This window comes from Callorhinus ursinus, unplaced genomic scaffold (genome assembly GCF_003265705.2).
Source record: "Callorhinus ursinus isolate GAN/ISIS: 27379988/994484 unplaced genomic scaffold, GSC_fseal_2.0 scaffold29, whole genome shotgun sequence".
In the NCBI taxonomy this organism is placed as follows: Eukaryota; Metazoa; Chordata; class Mammalia; order Carnivora; family Otariidae; genus Callorhinus; species Callorhinus ursinus.
The window spans coordinates 10,494,140-10,512,298 of record NW_027397091.1 but is presented as its reverse complement, the minus strand read 5'-3'; the positions used below and the strand labels follow the sequence as shown (position 1 = coordinate 10,512,298).

Below are 18,159 nucleotides of genomic sequence, written 5' to 3'. Positions count from 1 at the left end.
TTTTAACGATGTTTATTCTGATCCATGAGCACGGAATGTTTTTCCATATTTTTGTGTCTTCTTCAGTTTCTTTCATGAGTGTTCTGTAGTTCCTAGAGTATAGATCCTTTACCTCTTTGGTTAGGTTTATTCCAAGGTATCTTAATGGGTTTTGGTGCTATTGTAAATGGAATCATTTCTCTAATTTCTCTTGCTACAGTTGCATTATTAGTGTATAAGAAAGCAACTGATTTCTATGTATTGATTTTGTATCCTGCCACATTACTGAATTGCTGTATGAGTTCTAGTAATTTGGGGGTGGAGTCTTTGGGTTTTCCACATAAAGTATCATGTCATCTGTGAAAAGAGAGTTTGACTTCTTCTTTGCCAATTTGATTACCTTTTATTTCTTTTTGTTGTCTGATTGCTGTTGCTAGGACTTCTAGTACTATGTTGAACAATAGTGGCAAGAGTGGGCATCCTTGACATGTTCCTGATCTTAAGGGAAAGGCTCTCAGCTTTTCCCCATTGAGGTTGATATTTGCTGCGGGTTTTTCATAGATGGATTTTATGAACTTGAGGAATGTTCCAGAGGGACATTCCCCATACTCTGAAGAGTTTTGATCAGGAAAGGATGCTGTATTTTGTCAAATGCTTTTTCTGCATCAATTGAGAGGACCATATGGTTCTTCTCTCTCCTCTTATTAATGTGTTCTATCACATTGATTGATTTGCAAATAATCAAGTCAAAAAATGGGCAGAAGACATGAACAGACACTTCTCTGAAGAAGACATACAAATGGCTAAAAGACACATAAAAAATGTTCATCATCATCATTAGCCATCAGGGGAATTCAAATTAAAACCACATTGAGATACCACCTTACACCAGTTAGAATGGCAAAAATTGACAGGGCAAGAAACAACAAATGTTGGAGAGATTGTGGAGAAAGGGGAACACTCTTATACTGTTGGTGTGAATGCAAACAGTGTGGAGGTTCCTCAAAAAATTAAAAATAGAGCTACCCTATGACCCAGCAATTGCACTCCTGGGTATTTACCCCAAAGACACAGATGTAGTGAAAAGAAGGGTCCTGTGCACATCAATGGTCATAGCAGCAGTGTCCACAATAGCCAAACTGTGGAAAGAGCCGAGATGCCCTTCAACAGATGAATGGATAAAGAAGATGTGGTCCATACATACAATGGAATATTACTCAGCCATCAGAAAGGATGAATACCCAGCTTTTACATCAACATGGATGGGACTGGAGGAGATTACTCTAAGTGAAATAAGTCAAGCAGAGAAAGTCAATTATCATATGGTTTTACTTATTTGTGGAACATAAGGAATAGCAGGGAGGACATTAGGAGAAGGAAGGGAAAAATGAAGGGGGGAAATCAGAAGTAGAGATGAACCATGAGAGACTAGGGACTCTGAGAAACAAACTGAGGGTTCTAGAGGGGAGGGGGGCAGGGGAGGGGTTAGCCTGGTGATGGGTATTAAGGAGGGCACGTACTGCATGGAGCACTGGGTGTTATACGAAAATAATGAATCGTGGATCACTACATCAAAAACTAATGATGTATGATGACTAACATAATAAAATTAAATTAAAAAAAAACAGCTTGAGGGGCTATTCTAGAGGTAATCTAACCCAAAGTCCTCATTTTATAACTCAGAGACTTCACTGACTTTCTCAGTATCACAGAGGCTTAGGAAGTGAGCAGCAGAACTTATGACCTATAGGTAAATCGGTTTTTGCTCTATAAAATATACACATTATTCTGGACTGTATTAAGCAGGTTCATGTGACACCATCAACTACTTGAGGACATCTGCTTTCAGGATGAAATCTAAAGACCAGACTATTTTTGGAGCAGTAAACTACATTCCGAGGTTTAATGCCACACACAAAGAATGCTCAGAATATACTTATTCAGAAGTTATATCTCCTTGAAAGACAGCTCTTGAAAGCAGTGGGCAGGGAACTTCTGGGAGAAGGAGGGGGTGGTGGTGTCTCCTGACTCACTCATTAAGGGGGGAGAAATGCCCATAATAGAAACAAAGCAATAAAAGCCAACCAGACACACTTCCCCTGCCCTTCTCCCTGGAATCGGTCATTTAAGGTCTGTCACATTTGTTCCAGTAAAAGAAAGCACAGAGTGACTATTATCACATCAGGTAAGAATGTCCTTATGTAAGGACATAAGATATGTTCAGCCAACAGAGCCACCTCACAGTACTGAATTTCCATGCCCTGAGTAGCACAGTGATAAATACAGAAGACAAACCTAGCCTGTATCTAAATGGGTCTTTATTCTATGAAATACACACATTATTCCATAGTATATTAAGAAAGTTCATGTGACACCATTAGTAGATGGAAAAATCTATTACCGAGGACTCAACAGTTTGAAAAGTAAGTCAGAATTAACAGGACAAAGGAAAATGGTAGGGAAAAAGACTATCTGTCTCCTCAGATGCTCCTGGTAAAGATTGAGCAGGAGGCACTGATGTCTCACTAGGCTAGAGTCCTGCTTTCCAGAAGGGAAAATGCTCGTGCAAAAAAGGTTGCTGTAGTGTTTTCCGTATCTCTCCTCATGCTGACTTCATCAAAATGTTATTAATGTGGCCTAACATAAGAGACACACAAGGCACACAGCCCCCCTTGACCACTGTTTAGGTAACTGATGTCTGTTGATCTCTCTCTAAAAGAAGAGGATATACGTGCTGACAGTGCAATTCTGGTGTAAATGAATGAACAGAATCTGTTGGACCATACTGTGTCAGTCTTGGGAAATCTGCAGGCTTTTATTTTCAGACTTTTTTGAGGTCCACAACTTCAATATCATTTTGATTGTTTCATTTCCATAAATATTAAAAATTATAACAAACTATAATTAAAAACTATAAAATATAAAATTAAGAAATACAAAATGTCTAATTTGCAGTTTGTACTCTTGTTTCCCAACCCTCATTAAAAAAAAAAAGGCCTTTATTCATTTACCAAATATACTGAACCCCTCCCATATACCAGAGTATCCTTTAGGAACTGAGGAAAAAGCAATGAACAAAGAGATAAACTCCCTGCCCTCATGGAGTTTATGTCCCAGTGGGAGAGACAAGAAATGAATAAGATAAAATTAAATTAAAAAAATAAGATAAAGGAGCAAAGTAAATGGCTGGTTAGTTAGCAGTAAGGACAGAGGGTGATGTAGTGAGATTCAGGGCCAGGGGCCAGCGTAACCCTTCCTGAATAGGCGGCTTTGGAGTACAGATCGGCAGGGTTGAGCGAGTGAGCGACAGGGACATTGGGTGGAAGAGCTTTCTGGGCAGTGAGAACAGTATCCGTAATAGCCTTAAAGTTGGGGTGTGCTGTGTGGTTGCCTAACAGCAAGGAGGCAAGTGGAGAGAGAGAGGACCAAGCAAAGTGGGGAGAGCAGGAGGAGTTCAGCTCAGAGAACTAATGGAGACCAGAACCTATGGGGCATTGTTGGATTTTACTCCGTATCATTTTAAGATCTGTATCTGTTATGGACTGGTCCTATTATGGACTGAATTGTGTTCCCACCCCAGCGCCCAAATTCATGTCTTGAAGCCTTAACCCGGAATGTGACTATATGTGGAGGTACGGCCTTTAATGAGGTGATTAAGGTAAATGAACATAAGGGTGTGGCCCTAATTCAGTAGGACTCAGGGTCCTTATCAGAAGAGGAAGAGACACTAGGGATGCCGTGATAGAGAAAAGACCACCTATAAGCCAAGGAGAGAGGCCTCAGAAAAACTAAACCTCTTGATATCTTGATCTGTAAGAAAATAAGCTGATGTTCTTTAAGGCACCCAGCCTGAGGTATTTTGTTAGGGAAGCCTTAAGCAGACTCATATACTATCTTAACACCCAGTTCACTTTGATGAAAGAACTTTCTGCTAAATAGTCAAATTGATCTTGAGCAAACTTTACAATATTAACTGACAGCAACACTTATTTTATGTCAGTCCAGAAGGAGCTAATTCATTCTATAAGGTACTGTATTTGACTTAAAAGAGATGAGTGTACAGATAAGTCATCCACAACAGAGCTAGCAAGCCAGTCCAGCCAGATATGTGGTTTCTTTTGCATTGGCAGTTTGGAAGTAGCTCTTATAATTCTTTTGTTTCTCTCTCTCTTTTTAAATAAAATATAGAAGAATTGGCCTTTAGCTGGAATGAATGAAGAGGTAAAATGCTGTACCTTCTCTTTCTATCCCTACCTCCCCAACCATGTTCCCTCTTTAATCTCCTACCATCTTTCTTCTAACAAAACTGATTTCTAGGGGCGCCTGGGTGGCTCAGTCTGTTAAGCGGCTGCCTTTGGCTCAGGTCATGACCCCAGGGTCCTGGGATCAAGCCCCGCATCGGGCTCCCTGCTCAGCAGGAAGCCTGCTTCTCCCTCTCCCTCTGCCTACCTGTCGCTCCCCCTGCTTATGCTCTCTCTCTCACTATCTCTGTGTCAAATAAAAATAAATAAAAAATCTTTAAAAAAAAAACTGATTTCTTAACACCACAAAAAATGATGGGGGGGGGAGTGATTGGCCACTTTTGGAAGTTTATTATTTGCACCCTGGAAAGGCTGTGGAAAATCAAATATTTATCCTTCCTTTCTTATATAAACTTTGTTTTAGAATAGCAAAAAGTTGATGAGAGAAAGTTCTTCATAGAAGAATTTCAGCTCTTAATGTAGTGAGAATGACAGGAAACCATCCTTTGGGAACTCCCTCATGAAATAAGGGGTCTAAGTAATGATTATCAGTGGCCACTAAAACCATTGGGCAAAAGGTTGGGGGAATTTCCTATGGAAGGATCAGGCTGCCACTACCGGAACCCAGTGGATCAAACCCACAGAAAGAGGATCACTAGATACTGGGTGCCTCTGAACATACTCTGCAGGAAGAACAGCCCCACCTGTAGAAAATTCTTGCCAAAAATGTACTTTAAGAAGGTAGCTACGACTTCACCCCAGTGAAGGAATCAAGGGTTGCCAAATTTTTCAAGAGAAGCTAGAAATCAAGATGCTTTTGTACAACTCCTGCATTTAAAAATATTTTCTATTTTTAAAAGTTGGAAAAACTGTGTGTCTCAAACCAAATAAACCTGTCAGCTCTCCCTTCCTAAGGTCCAACATATCATTTTTCTATCCCTCTGTGCTGCTGTTCTACTTGCCTTCCAGTGCCAGGGCCTCTGGAATGTCTTCCTCGATTCTGTGATCCACATCCATTTTCTCACTCCTGACTTCCTATGACATTTATGGTTGGGTATCTGTGATATTGTGATTTATCATAAGAAATGTATATTTGATCTTCCTTCATGGTTCCTGACTCACAGCTTTCAAAACCCTTGGAATATCATAAACATTAAGAGCAGTGGGATCATATTTTGTTATAATATTTGGTCTTTTGTCCTCAGTTCCTAAAATCGAATTACATCCATAAAGGTGAAATGGGTGTCTCGTTACTCATGACATGCCACTTTCAACCAGACCTGAGCTTATGTTAATGAGGCAACTTTTGGAAAACCCCAAGGTAACCTAAGGATGGGTGTTGGTTGCCAGGGGAGCCAACCATGTGATTAAGAGTTGGAACTTTCAGCCAGATCCCCCAATGTCCAGGGAGAGGTGAAGGGCTGAAGGTTGAGCTCAGTCACTAATAGCCAGTAATTTAGTTAGTCATGCCTATGTAATAAAGCGTCCAGAAAAACCCCGTAAGGTGGAGATGGTGAACACATGGAGATGCCGGGACAATGGCATGTTTGGGGAAGGCATGGAAGCTCTGAGCTGCTTCCCAGCTACCTTGCTCTATGCATCTCTTCCATCTGGCTGCTCCTGAATTATATACTTTTACAATAAACCAGTAATTTAGTAAGTAAACTGTTTTCTTGAGTTCTGTGACCCACTCTAGCAAATTAGCAAACTTGAGGAGAGGTTGTGGGAACCTGCCATTTATTGTGGGTAGGTCCATCAATCTGGACTTGTGATTGGTGTCTGGATTGGGAAGGAGGAACAGTCTTGTGGTACTGAGCCCTTAACCTATAGGATCTGACACTATCTCCTGGTAAACAGTGTCAGCATTGAGTTCAGCTGTAGGACCCCTGATCAATATTGGCAGTATAGAATTAATTGCTTACTGGTGTTAGAAAACACACTTTGGAGTATTCTACCCTTCTAGTACATGGTTATGTGCTTTTGTTAATAGTTTTCTAATCACTTTATATGGCTGTACTTGTCTTCCCTCAATGCCACATGTTCTTAGAAGGCATTTCGCCAGTATTCTACCATTTTGGTTTTCTCTGTAGCACCCAAATATATCCACTGTTTTTGAGACTTAGAAGATTAGTTATATAGCAAACAGATATATACAAACCTTTAGCAGTTACTAAGTACTCAGCAATTGTTAATTATTTTTATCGGTAGCAGCAAAATAGCACCATCAAAAATACTGACCTAAAAATGTCCATTTTCTTGAACCTTACCTTTTAGCATGCAGCTAATTTTTCTTTAAAATACCTCATTCTATTTTTGCAGACTATCAAACTTTTAAAATTGAATTCTCCAATTCTTGGATATCCAGTAATCTTACAATAGAGATTTTGCCGTATGATGTTTTATTCTATGGCTATGTGTTTGTTTGAATAATAATAATCTTATATCAGTTAACATGTATTTTCATTGCATGCAATACCTCATGTAGTCCTTATCAACCTGATCATAAATGCTACTATTATGTTCATTTTAGAGATGGGGCCCTGAGAAGTCACATAGCCCGCAGAGGTTACACAGCTAGAAAGTGCAGAGGCCTGTGTTGAACCATTACTGGTTAAGATAGCACCAGCTGCTCTAAGAAGGAAACCCCAAAATGTATAGTTGCTCAAACACAATAAGAAGTGTGTTTCTTATTCCCACAAAATTCAAATTGGGGATTGTGATTAGTAGCAGGCTCTCCTCCAAGTTGTGAACCAGAGTCTCAGGCTCCTTACAGCACGTGGGCCTCAAGGTCATCAGAGAAAGAGTATGGAGAATGATGCATAAGAGGATTTTCTGCCAAATATTTGCAAATGATATATCAGATAAAGGGCTAGTATCCAAAATCTATAAAGAACTTATCAAACTCAACACCCAAAGAACAAATAATCCAATCATGAAATGGGCAGAAGACATGAACAGACATTTTTCCAAAGAAGACATCCAAATGGCCAAAAGACACATGAAAAAGTGCTCAACGTTGCTCGGCATCAGGGAAATCCAAATCAAAACCTCAATGAGATACCACCTCACACCCGTCAGAATGGCTAAAATGAACAAGTCAGGAAACGATAGATGTTGGCGGGGATGTGGAGAAAAGGGAACCCTCCTACACTGTTGGTGGGAATGCAAGCTGGTGCAACCCCTCTGGAAAACAGTATGGAGGTTCCTCAAACAGTTGAAAATAGAGCTACCATACGATCCAGCAATTGCACTACTGGGTATTTAGCACAAAGATACAAATGTAGGGATCCGAAGGGGTACGTACACCTCAATGTTTATAGCAGCAATGTCCACAATAGCCAAACTGTGGAAAGAGCCAAGATGTCCATTGACAGATGAATGGCTAAAGAAGATGTGGTATATATACACAATGGAATATTATGCAGCCATCAAAAGGAATGAGATTTTTGCCATTTGCAACGACGTGGATGGAACTGGAGGGTGTTATGCTGAGTGAAATAAGTCACGATGTGGATGGAACTGGAGGGTGTTATGCTGAGTGAAATAAGTCAATCAGAGAAAGACATGTATCATATGACCTCACCGATATGAGGAATTCTTAATCTCAGGAAACAAACTGAGGGTTTCTGTAGTGGTGGGGGTGGGAGGGGTTGGGTGGCTGGGTGATAGACATTGGGGAGGGTATGTGCTATGGTGAGCGCTGTGAATTGTACAAGACTGATGAATCACGGATTTGTACTTCTGAAACAAATAATGCAATATATGTTAAGAAAAAAAAAAGAAGAAGAAGATAGGGGAAGAATGAAGGGGAGTGGGTCGGAGGGGGAGACGAACCATGAGAGACGATGGACTCTGAAAAACAAACTGAGGGTTCTAGAGGGGAGGGGGGGTGAGGGGATGGGTTAGCCTGGTGATGGGTATTAAAGAGGGCACGTTCTGCTTGGAGCAGTGGGTGTTATGCACAAACAATGAATCATGGAACACTACATCAAAAACTAATGATGTAATTTCCAAGTGATTGTGTAGTTAGAACAGAGATGGAGCTTTAGATTTCTCAGATGCTAACAGCTCCATACCAGTGGAACCCACTGGCTTTACACTTACAATTCTCTGCTTTCTCACTAATTCCCTGACCAACACACAAAGATCCTTTGAGGTGATTAACATAACAATAAAAATTATTAAAAAAAAAAAGAAGAAGATTTTCTGCCAGGCCTGTTAGTGGCACATAGCACTCTAGTCCACTGGCCTGATTCAGTCATGGAGCCACAGCTAACTGAAAGGAAGCTGGGAAATGTAGTCCCTCAATGTGTCCAGGAAGAAGAGGAAATGCCCCAGCACCCAAGATGCTCTGATTCTGTAACCCATGCACATAGCCATCATGATAAACGGGCTCTGTAGATTTAACTTCAGAATTGGACATGATATGTTATATATTACATGTACTTTTTAAGCTTCTGGTGGATGAAAATACCTCCTATGTGTTTTGAAATACCATTTCTTAAGTCTCTCTGTGTGTAATGTTTTCTCCATGTCATTTATTCTATTTGTAAATGCCTGTATTGCTTTGACAGTACTATCTTGCTTCAAGCTCTATTTTTAAAAAACAGAAAACCAAGCCCTCAGAATTATGAAACCAATGAATAAAATATTTCCAAGGCTTTTCTTGGATCATGTCTGTCCAGATTTTATTTTCCTGATCCCACCAAAAGAGGATAATAACTTGTTTAAGAGTCTCTTCCCTTGACTTTTGTGGTAGATCTCAACAATTCTCCTAAGAGTGGAAAGATGGATTAAAATATAACCACTAAATAAAGGCTTTGAGACTTTTAAAGTTAAATCGTGTGCTTCGAATTTTCCTAGAAACCACAAAAGAACAGTCACTAAGGTGGTCTTAAGAGATTTAAAGACATGAATATGAATGATAGGAAGTCTCAGCTACTACTTAGATTGTGATTAAGACATCAAGGGATTATACAATTTCTATGATATTTTTTCTTTAACTTTCTCATTTTAAAATCTTAGACTAAATTTGTTATACAATATGTTTGATTTTGTAACAAGATATAGGCATAAGAATATTGGCTTTGAATTAGTTTAATTTATAATTTATAATTTATAATAATTTAATTTATAAGTATAATTTATAATTTATAATTCTTCAAGGAATGTTAACCTCAAAGGATCTTTGTATGTTGGTCAGGGAATTAGTGAGAAAGCAGAGAATTGTAAGTGTAAAGCCAGTGGGTTCCACTGGTATGGAGCTGTTAGCATCTGAGAAATCTAAAGCTCCATCTCTGTTCTAACAACACAATCACTTGGAAAATGGAAAAGTTTAGTCAGTCTAAAAAAAAATCTATTTTAAAGAATCTGCTATGACAAACTAGTTTGACTTTTTAATCAAACTGGCTGGTCATACTAGTTAAAACACTTGAGATTCTTTATGCATTCATAAGTATAACCCGTTGAGGGTGTATTGTAGTCACTTCACTCGGTAAGCATTTCCAGAGTGCCTTCTGGGTCAAGCACTTTGACAGGTGCAAGGAAAACAGAGGACTGTGTAAGACCAGCTCCTGCCTCCTATTGACTTTCACTTACAGAAGCTAAAAATTCAAAGCAGACCAAGAACCAAGACAGTTAATAACAGGACAAGAAATGCTCAGATGGGTGCCACAAAAGCTAGAAGAAGAGCTTCTAGATTGAGTTGAGGATCCAGTCAGGGAAGTCTTTACTTGAGAAAGACCCAGAAAAGGACATTGGAGACATGGAATCATGGTTAGACAGGTATATGAGTAGAGCATGCAACAAGAAGTGGAGGAGAACAACCCAAAATGAACTCATCTGCTGCTTTTTCATATATGATTTTTATGTGCTATTTATCATTAGTTCTTAATTTTCATAAAAGTACATTGGTATTTAAATGGTTTTAAGACACCTTGTTAAATTCTTAATGCTTGTAGGGTACCCGAGAGTCTACAGAGTCCTTAGACAATGTAAAATACTTTATTGCACTTTTCAATGCTGACATATAAGTTCATTGTAGAAAATGGTCTCTTTTCAGCCACAAGAGGAATTCCAACCCACTTCTCTAAAAGAGCATTTCAGGATGAATACTCATATAAAACATTCTCTTAAACAGCTCCCACTGTTCATAATGTGATTTGATGCTCCATTGAAATTTCCACAGAAAGCTTCAAATACATCCTGGCTCAAATGTTTTCAGACCAAGGGCAGTTATTTTCTGATGAGTCAGGAGATCATGTTGATGGGTGAAGCTGGGGAAGTACTGTCATTGGGACAGATGGTTAACCATTTTATTGCTCTCAACACCAAGATCACGCCAATGTGTTCTGTAATTGCAAAATCCCTCTTGACTAGATGATTTGGTGAGGGGGTAATCCTGAGGAGTTAATCTTAACTAGTTTGTCTAGTTGAGCATTTCTGTCTTATGTAAACAGCAAAATTTATACAAACCTGTTTTTGAAGCATTTTGTCCATGTACTGTTAACAGATACCTCAAGACCACTGTCATCTTTTCCAGTCCTTTTTCTTTTCCTTCCTAACTCTCCTTGATGCCTTGTAGCTTAGCATAGTTTATTTAGATGTTCTTCTATCATAAACCTGGTTGGGGGAGTGTCAGAGATAAGTTTGAATTGGCCATCTGGGAATTTGTAAATCTCAAGGGATTGCTATCAAGTCCCCTGGTCCGTAGGGCAAGAATTTCTTCCTTCTAGCTCTGGTCTTTTCCTTGGTCAGCAGGAAATCAGTTGCTTTAAGACCAGCATCCCCCTGGTCAAGTTGCAGGCCATCTGCTTGGACATATGTTCACGCTTTGATCTTTAAACAATTAATTTATTCTCTAATGCCTGGATGACCAGGCCTGCCATGAGGTCCCATTGGACTCTCCCTGGATCTCTGGGAAACATGAAGACAGATTTTCCTGTGAGCTTCTCTCTTAGGGGACAGATATTTTAACAGCCTGACTAGAGAATTCCAATCTATTTGTGAACAGAACCTGATGGTGTTGATGTTTCTTCTACGGGGGTCTGCACTGTAGATTCATTCCTAGCTAGCCTCTTTTCTTAATGCTATCATGTGGAGTATTATTCTCGACCAGGTAGGAAATTGTCATTTCTGCTTTATTCTTTTCTTTATTATTATTATGGTAGAATATACATTAAAAAATTTACCATTTTCACCATTTTTGAATGCACAGTTCAGTGGCATTTAGTACATTCATGTTGTTGTGTAACCATCACTACCATCCATCTCCAGAACTTTTTCATCTTCTCAAACTGAAAATTTGTACCCAGTAAACAGTGACTGCCCATTCCCCCTCCCCCAACCCTTGGCAACCACCGTCCTATTTCCTGTCTCTATGAACTTGACTAATAGATATCTTATATAAGTGTAATCTTACAATATTTGTTCTCTTATATCTGGCTTATTTCACTTAGCATAATGTCTTCAAAGTTCATCCATGTTGTAGCATGTGTCAGAGTTTCCTTCCTTTTTAGGGCTGAATAATATTCCATTGCATGTATGTACTATATGTCACATTTTGTTTATGAACTCTTGGGTTGTTTCCACCTTCTGGCTGTAGGGTCCCTGCTTTCACTTGTTTGGGGGTATATAGCCATAAGTGGAATTGTTGGATCATATGGTAGTTTTATGTTTAATTCTTTGAGGAGTCCCCATACCGTTTTCCACTGGGGTTCTGCCTCATTCTTGATCCCTGTCATAGCTGCATGACTGTATTCATGACTGGAAAGGGTGAGATTAGGGATGAAATTGACCGAGGGACTTCTATTCTTTCAGGGATTTGTTTTGTTTTGTTTTGTTTAGAAGAACCTTAAAAAAAATGATAACTAGGGGAAAAAATTCTCTTTCACCTCATGTTAAGGAATTCCTGGAAGAATAAAAGTAGGTCCATCAATATTGAACCCTGAGAATTGGGAGAATTGAGATTTTTGTGCCTGGTGTGGCAAAGACTGCTGGGTAGCAGAATTAAACAAAGCACCCTGTCCTAACTCAGGGTAGGTTAAATGAGGAATAAAGAAACAATAGAGCCACAAGCTTTCCTACTATGGGCTCCTCAGGTACAGTGTATCCATATGGTGAGATCCAAGTTTGGCCCTCAGATGTAATAATGAGCCCAGATTCTGGGGCACGGTTCCCAGAAGCATGAGCCTAGTGAGTGAACTCACTGATACTTGTGTCCCAGGAGATACCACAGAGACTACCTCACCCAGCTCTCTAGCTAAGGCAATAGACTTCACCCTTGTAGGTTAGAGGTTGCTTCCTGCCTTGCACACAGAAGAACTCAGGGCCCAGAGAACAGTTCCTATTCTCTAGAACTTTCCAAATTGTTGACTTAACGTTAGCTCCTCTAATAGGACTTGCACAGTGAGATTCAAGAATACTGTCTACCCTCCAACTACGAATCAGTTAGCTTAGCTGTCATTCCATCTAAAACATAGGCTTGTTTCATATTTGCTTGCATGAGAGGACATCATTCCCACTCTAGGCTTGGCCACTTCGCTAGCTTCGTCCAAACAGCTTCACCCGGGGCTCGAACTCACTTCTGTTCAGTCCTTAGGAAAAACTTGTTTAGAGTAGCAGAATTAGAGAGGATTACCTAAGGGATATGTGGTCCTTCTGTTCTTCTTAGAAGCTCCCGACATTTATCTATCCCTGGATTAAGCCAGGTCATCAAAAAAAGGAATTCCTGGCTGACATCATCCTGACCCCTTATGGAACAGCTTTTACAATCTTCCATCAGGGCAGCGTCCTTTGAGTAAAGTTTACCCTCGGCCCTACAAAACTCCTCTTGGTACAGCTGATGTCTTCATACACCCACTGAACGTGGTACCTACTGTGTATGAAGCCCCATAAGAGAGATAGTTCCCAGGCCTTGTACCAGGAACTGTTATTCCCTTCTGAGCGGTTGGGTTTGTTGTGATCCTGGACACACATGAACCAACTCTCTGGTCATGGAATGAGGAAGCTGAGAGATGGGGCAGCAGGCTGCCTCTAGCATGGGTACAGAACTCAGGCGAGATTTTGTGTGTTAATCTCATGCCTGTCTTTACCTTATTTTGTAAGCTTCTGTTTTTCTTTCAGTCTCATTGCCTCACTTTGTAGGTTGTTGAATTATCTGAATTTTTGCAAGCTATTCAGATCCCTTAGGGAATAAAATGTAAACGTGAATCAGGTATTCTCAGTTGCTTTGGAAGACAAAATGTATATAAATTATTAGTTTTCAGAGAACTAGAATATGCTTGATAAAGTTGGCCTTAAAACAATTAATTACTCTTCTGAATTCATGACTAAATTATAAGTTCTGTGCTCTCAGGAGCCTTAGCTATAGTGTTCATTCTGTACTTGCCGTTGCCAGTGCTGTGCTTAGCACGTAGTAGATGCTCAGTAAACATCCCCTGCGAGATTTGACCAAACAGGATCTCTCTGCACTTAAAGGTTACCACCCTCAGGGTGTGTAGATCCTGAGAAGCAAAGAGAGGCTGTGGCATTCTGGTATTTCCTCCGCCCTTGTCGTTTATGGGAGGACACCGCTGGCACTTCTAACGTTCTCCTGTCTCCCTCTCTGCAGACTCACATTTCGAGACTCCCTCCTGGTGCGGTGGCGGGACAGTCCGTGGCAATCGAAGGCGGGGTTTGCCGCCTGGAGAGCCCAGTGAACTGACCCTTCAGGCTGAGCATGAAGCGTCTGAGAGGCATTTCAGAGCCTGAGCGTTTCGGGGATTTTAACTGAAGTTGGATGTTTTATCTTCGCCATTTTATAATTCCTCTTTGCAGCCTCGTGCACGGCTCGCGACACTAGTGCTGCTGCAGTTAGCGCTTAGTGACGTGCGGGTCTTCGGCAGGTGGGCAGGACTGAGTGCGCACGTGTGCGCGCGCGTGCAGTGCGTGTGCCTGCTTCTCCCTCGATGAAATACAAGCTCCTTATTGTGTAACCTACGACCAGGAATGATTAAATCATCTTTACAAAATGTGTGCTTTACTGTTTACAAGTAAAACCTAAAGTTAAAAAGGAAACATTTTTGATTTCATACAGAGGTACCAGCTGTCGTTGATGTGGTGTGTCTGAACTGAAGAGTAAATCTACTTGTTTAAATGATTTGACAGTGGTAGTGCTCCATTTAATAACAGTACTAAGTGATAAAGTGTTTTTATTTGTTAACCAGTTTAAGTGGATCCTGTGGTAACTTAAACTGTTATTCTCATCCCTCATATGGGGCATTTTTCTTTAACAAAGAATGGTTTCAGTGAAACAATCTAGCAGAGAATTAAGGTCAGAACCTTTTTAAATAATAGTCTTATTGATAAAGTTTGTACTTCTTTCCTCAAGCTTTTCTAAGCTTAAATACTGCATATCTTCGAGCTATATGTACTATATAATGAAAGAATATGTAAAGAGAACATACAGGAATGCACAGTCCTTAATTTGTGTATAATGGAATGTTATTTACAATGTAACACTGTAAATAAGAAAGCAAAATTTATGGGAAAATTCAATATTATCTTTGTTTCTTGTTTAAATATATTTTTAAGATAAAGGCACAAAAATAAAAGAAGCATATTACTGGGTATAGTGTGTGACTCCTCTTCTCAGACTAATAAATTATCTTTGGGATCCTAGATTGGAGAGCCATTTTTTATTTTGTTTGTAAAAAGTTACTTCTTCCAGAAATCATACCTTTATCTTTTTTTGCTATGATTCTGATAGTTCAAAAGCAGTCTTTGTGCAGTTAGGCTGGACACTTAACAAGATGAAAGTTGAACTTCGTTCATGATTGAATGATCAGTATCAAGATCCCTAAAATTTTTATTGCAGGTTGATAAAAAAAATAACAAAGGGAAGGGATAAGAACACTCTGCTTTGGAAAATTGTAGTGGCAGCTGAAAACCCAAGGGTTTCAGTTGATAAATTGCTTCTAAATGTTATATTTAGTGATTGTGGAGCCACATAAGGAAACCAAGACTTTTCTTTTGATTTTATGTGTAAGAAGTAGCTATCAAGAAGATACTAAAGATAGCCTTGCTCAGGGAGAGGAAGTTCTCTGCACCATATAATCATGGCTCTGGGCGGTAACTGATAAAGCCCCAGATGAAATTATACACTTGACATCGATGTATGGCCAAATTATAAAGGAAAGACAACCAAAATGGAGTGGGTGTAAATATGAATGATTTGGGAGTTGCTGATTTATATTCCTTGTACAGGCAATTACATTTGTTTCGCTGTGTTCCCGTAGACGGGTTGGTGCCGTGGTATCTGTTTCTCATTCTTAATGAGGCTGAGAACGTAGTAAGCGATGGGCTGGCTGGTGGGGAGCCTTTGGCTTCAAAAGCTTTCAAAGACCTGTTACCTGTTGGCAGGGTTTTTTGAGGAACTGGACTGGATCACATAAAACTATCAGGACACTTTGGAGTCTGAAAATCATCTGACCTACTTCACCAGGAATGCCATTTCTTTTCATCTTCTTTTGACTTTATTCTACTCATATTTAAAAGTTTGGGCTTGTTAAAAACCCCTTTTATGAAGAGTTTAAAAACTGGTCAGTATAAAAGAGCCCAGCCCCTCCAAAAACAGTTTGTTAAGACTTTATTCTCCAATTCCTATTTTTTTTTTTAATTTAAGGAATAGTGTCAAACCAGGAGGCAAAAAAAAAAAAAAAAAAAAAAAAAAGTGATACTCAGAATCATGAAGGCAAAAACGTAATGGGTGGTATAAGTTCCTTAGTGATCAGATCAGATATTAAAGAGCAGATCCTGGAACCAGAGAATAATCGACCTCATTTCACACAAAAGTAGAAAGGGTCAAAACAAACAGATAAGAAAGGAACCTCATTCCCTAGTCTGGCTTATATCACCAAGATGCTGAAGCAGTATTTTAACACGGATGATCTTTACTGTATGCCTATCTTCTGCTTCTTTTCAAGCCCTGATCATTGGATGCTTGGTTCTCTTGAGTATAAGTAAGCCTGGTCTGGATTCCTCAAGGCCATCCCTGTGATTCTGCTCTGGGTTTGGAAATGGGAGTTTTCTGGAAGTGGCGAGGAGATGGAGGGCATGTGCTCTACCTGCAGGCACCCACAGTGCCCATGCCCAGTGCTGAGGTCTGAAGGCCTTGTCTAGGCCCCCCCCTCACTTGGCAGCTCTGCCTCTTCTCACTGCCCTGTGTGTGTCTGATGAGGGCAGGCCCTTCCTCCCTTTTTCCCTGCTGCTTTGAACTGTGAAGTTGAAGTCTGAGAGCAGTGTCTGTTAGAATTGTGTACAAAGTACATGTAAGTAAGTCCTAAATGCTTGTCTGTGAGCAAAATGGATGACTTTTAGCTTGCGGCTGTGGGGACTTCTCTTTGGCTGCTCAAAAGTCTTTTTTGCCTAATTGCTCACTTTGTCCCATGTTTGAGAGTGGTGATGGTACATTGCAGTCACCTGCAAATAAGCAGGGTTGTAATTCTGTTTCGAAGCACAGGTAAGGGGGAGGGAGGAAAGGAGGGTGTGAAGAAGGGAACATTTAGAAACGTCCTGAAATTATTCTTGAATCTTGAGATTGTATTATTGTGGCATTAAAAAAAAATCCAGTCATTGTTATTATAAAAGCAATTCATGCTCATTACAAAACATCAGAAAATAGATAAGCAAAAAACAAACCAAAAAAAGATTAACTCATAACCCCACTTCCCTAGAGACAACAGTTAATAACACTTTTTCTTATATTCTTACAGACTTTTCATGCATGAATTTTCTAAGTTTTTAACACCGAAATGGGTTTACATAACCTGCTGTTTCACTTAAGAATGTCACAGAAGGATGTCCAGACTTACAAGAATTACCTCATTTATTATTGGTTCAGCTAGTGCTGTTCAGTACCTATATTCTATCCTAAGACTTCTGTAGAAACCCATCCCCAGTCCTAACGGTACAGTCAGCGTCTGCTTCCTCTGGCCACAGGTCCGCACAGTGAGCACCGTGGCAAGGTCTGATTTGCCAGTGAAAGCCAACTGAGCAAGGGTCTGGAGCAGACCACTGTCACTGCCCATCAATTCTCCAGTTTAGAGTGCCCCAGACAACAGTTGGAGGCTGGCATCTGCACCTCTACGCCTGAGGACTTGTTCTGGAACTACAGAAAGCTGCCCCTGCACACAGCAGGCTAGAAATGCCTGGGAATCAGCATGCCTCAATAGCAATTCTCAACCAGTGATGAACAGAATTTGTATAAATATACTCACTGCCTTGCTTCTTGGGTGGTATAAGTCTGGGGTACGTGTTTCACACTGTTTTTGAGATTTCCCACAGAAGTTAAGCTTCAGTTGCCCTCTGTGGTAGTTGACTTATGAATACACCTCATGTTGGCCTTCTTCCCTTCCCAGTACCCTTCTTTGTTCCCCTATTTGTGTGTCCTGGGGTCATCTCCCAGATGAACTACTTGCATTTGCCACCTTGTCCCAGGGTTGCTTCCTGGGGACTTGAAACTAAGAAACATTCCATTCTCCTTGGCCAGGAGGACCTGATGGGCCTTTATACCCTCTTCTGCTGAGAGGGTGGACTCACCAGTCTGCTTGGGCCCTGCACTGGAGTCTCTTCCTGCCTTGTGCTCCTGATGAACCGTCTTCATCCGTCATATCTGATTGAACATTCTCCAGGTGGTAAGGTTGGTTGTGCCACAGAAGTGGAAGGAAGTTCACAGCTTGGTCAGTAATGGCAGGCACCAGACAGCTGGAGACAGGCGCATACTTTTAAGGAGGTGGGGAAAAAACAAGCTGAAGAGCAGCAGTCCATCAAGGAGTGAGGAATTCCTCAAGGGAAAGAATCTGGAATCATGTTACTGGTACTCAGAAGAAACCATAGCCAAAGGTGTGTGATGACTTTTAAGAGATTTGAAAAGACCCAAACAGTGGTAGCCAGTGTCCCC

General features: G+C 40.3%; 1 protein-coding gene across 1 annotated transcript in view; it reads left to right on the top strand.

The window, feature by feature from the left end:
• The window catches only part of TASP1 (taspase 1), a 264,833-nt gene extending 250,005 nt beyond the window's left edge, over positions 1 to 14,828 (top strand). Inside the window, exon 14 of the mRNA XM_073878472.1 lies at positions 13,831 to 14,828. Within this exon, the coding sequence (XP_073734573.1) occupies positions 13,831 to 13,923 (93 nt within the window). The 3' untranslated portion in view covers positions 13,924 to 14,828. The remainder of the gene's footprint in view (positions 1 to 13,830) is intronic.
• The last annotated feature ends 3,331 nt before the right edge of the window (positions 14,829 to 18,159 follow it).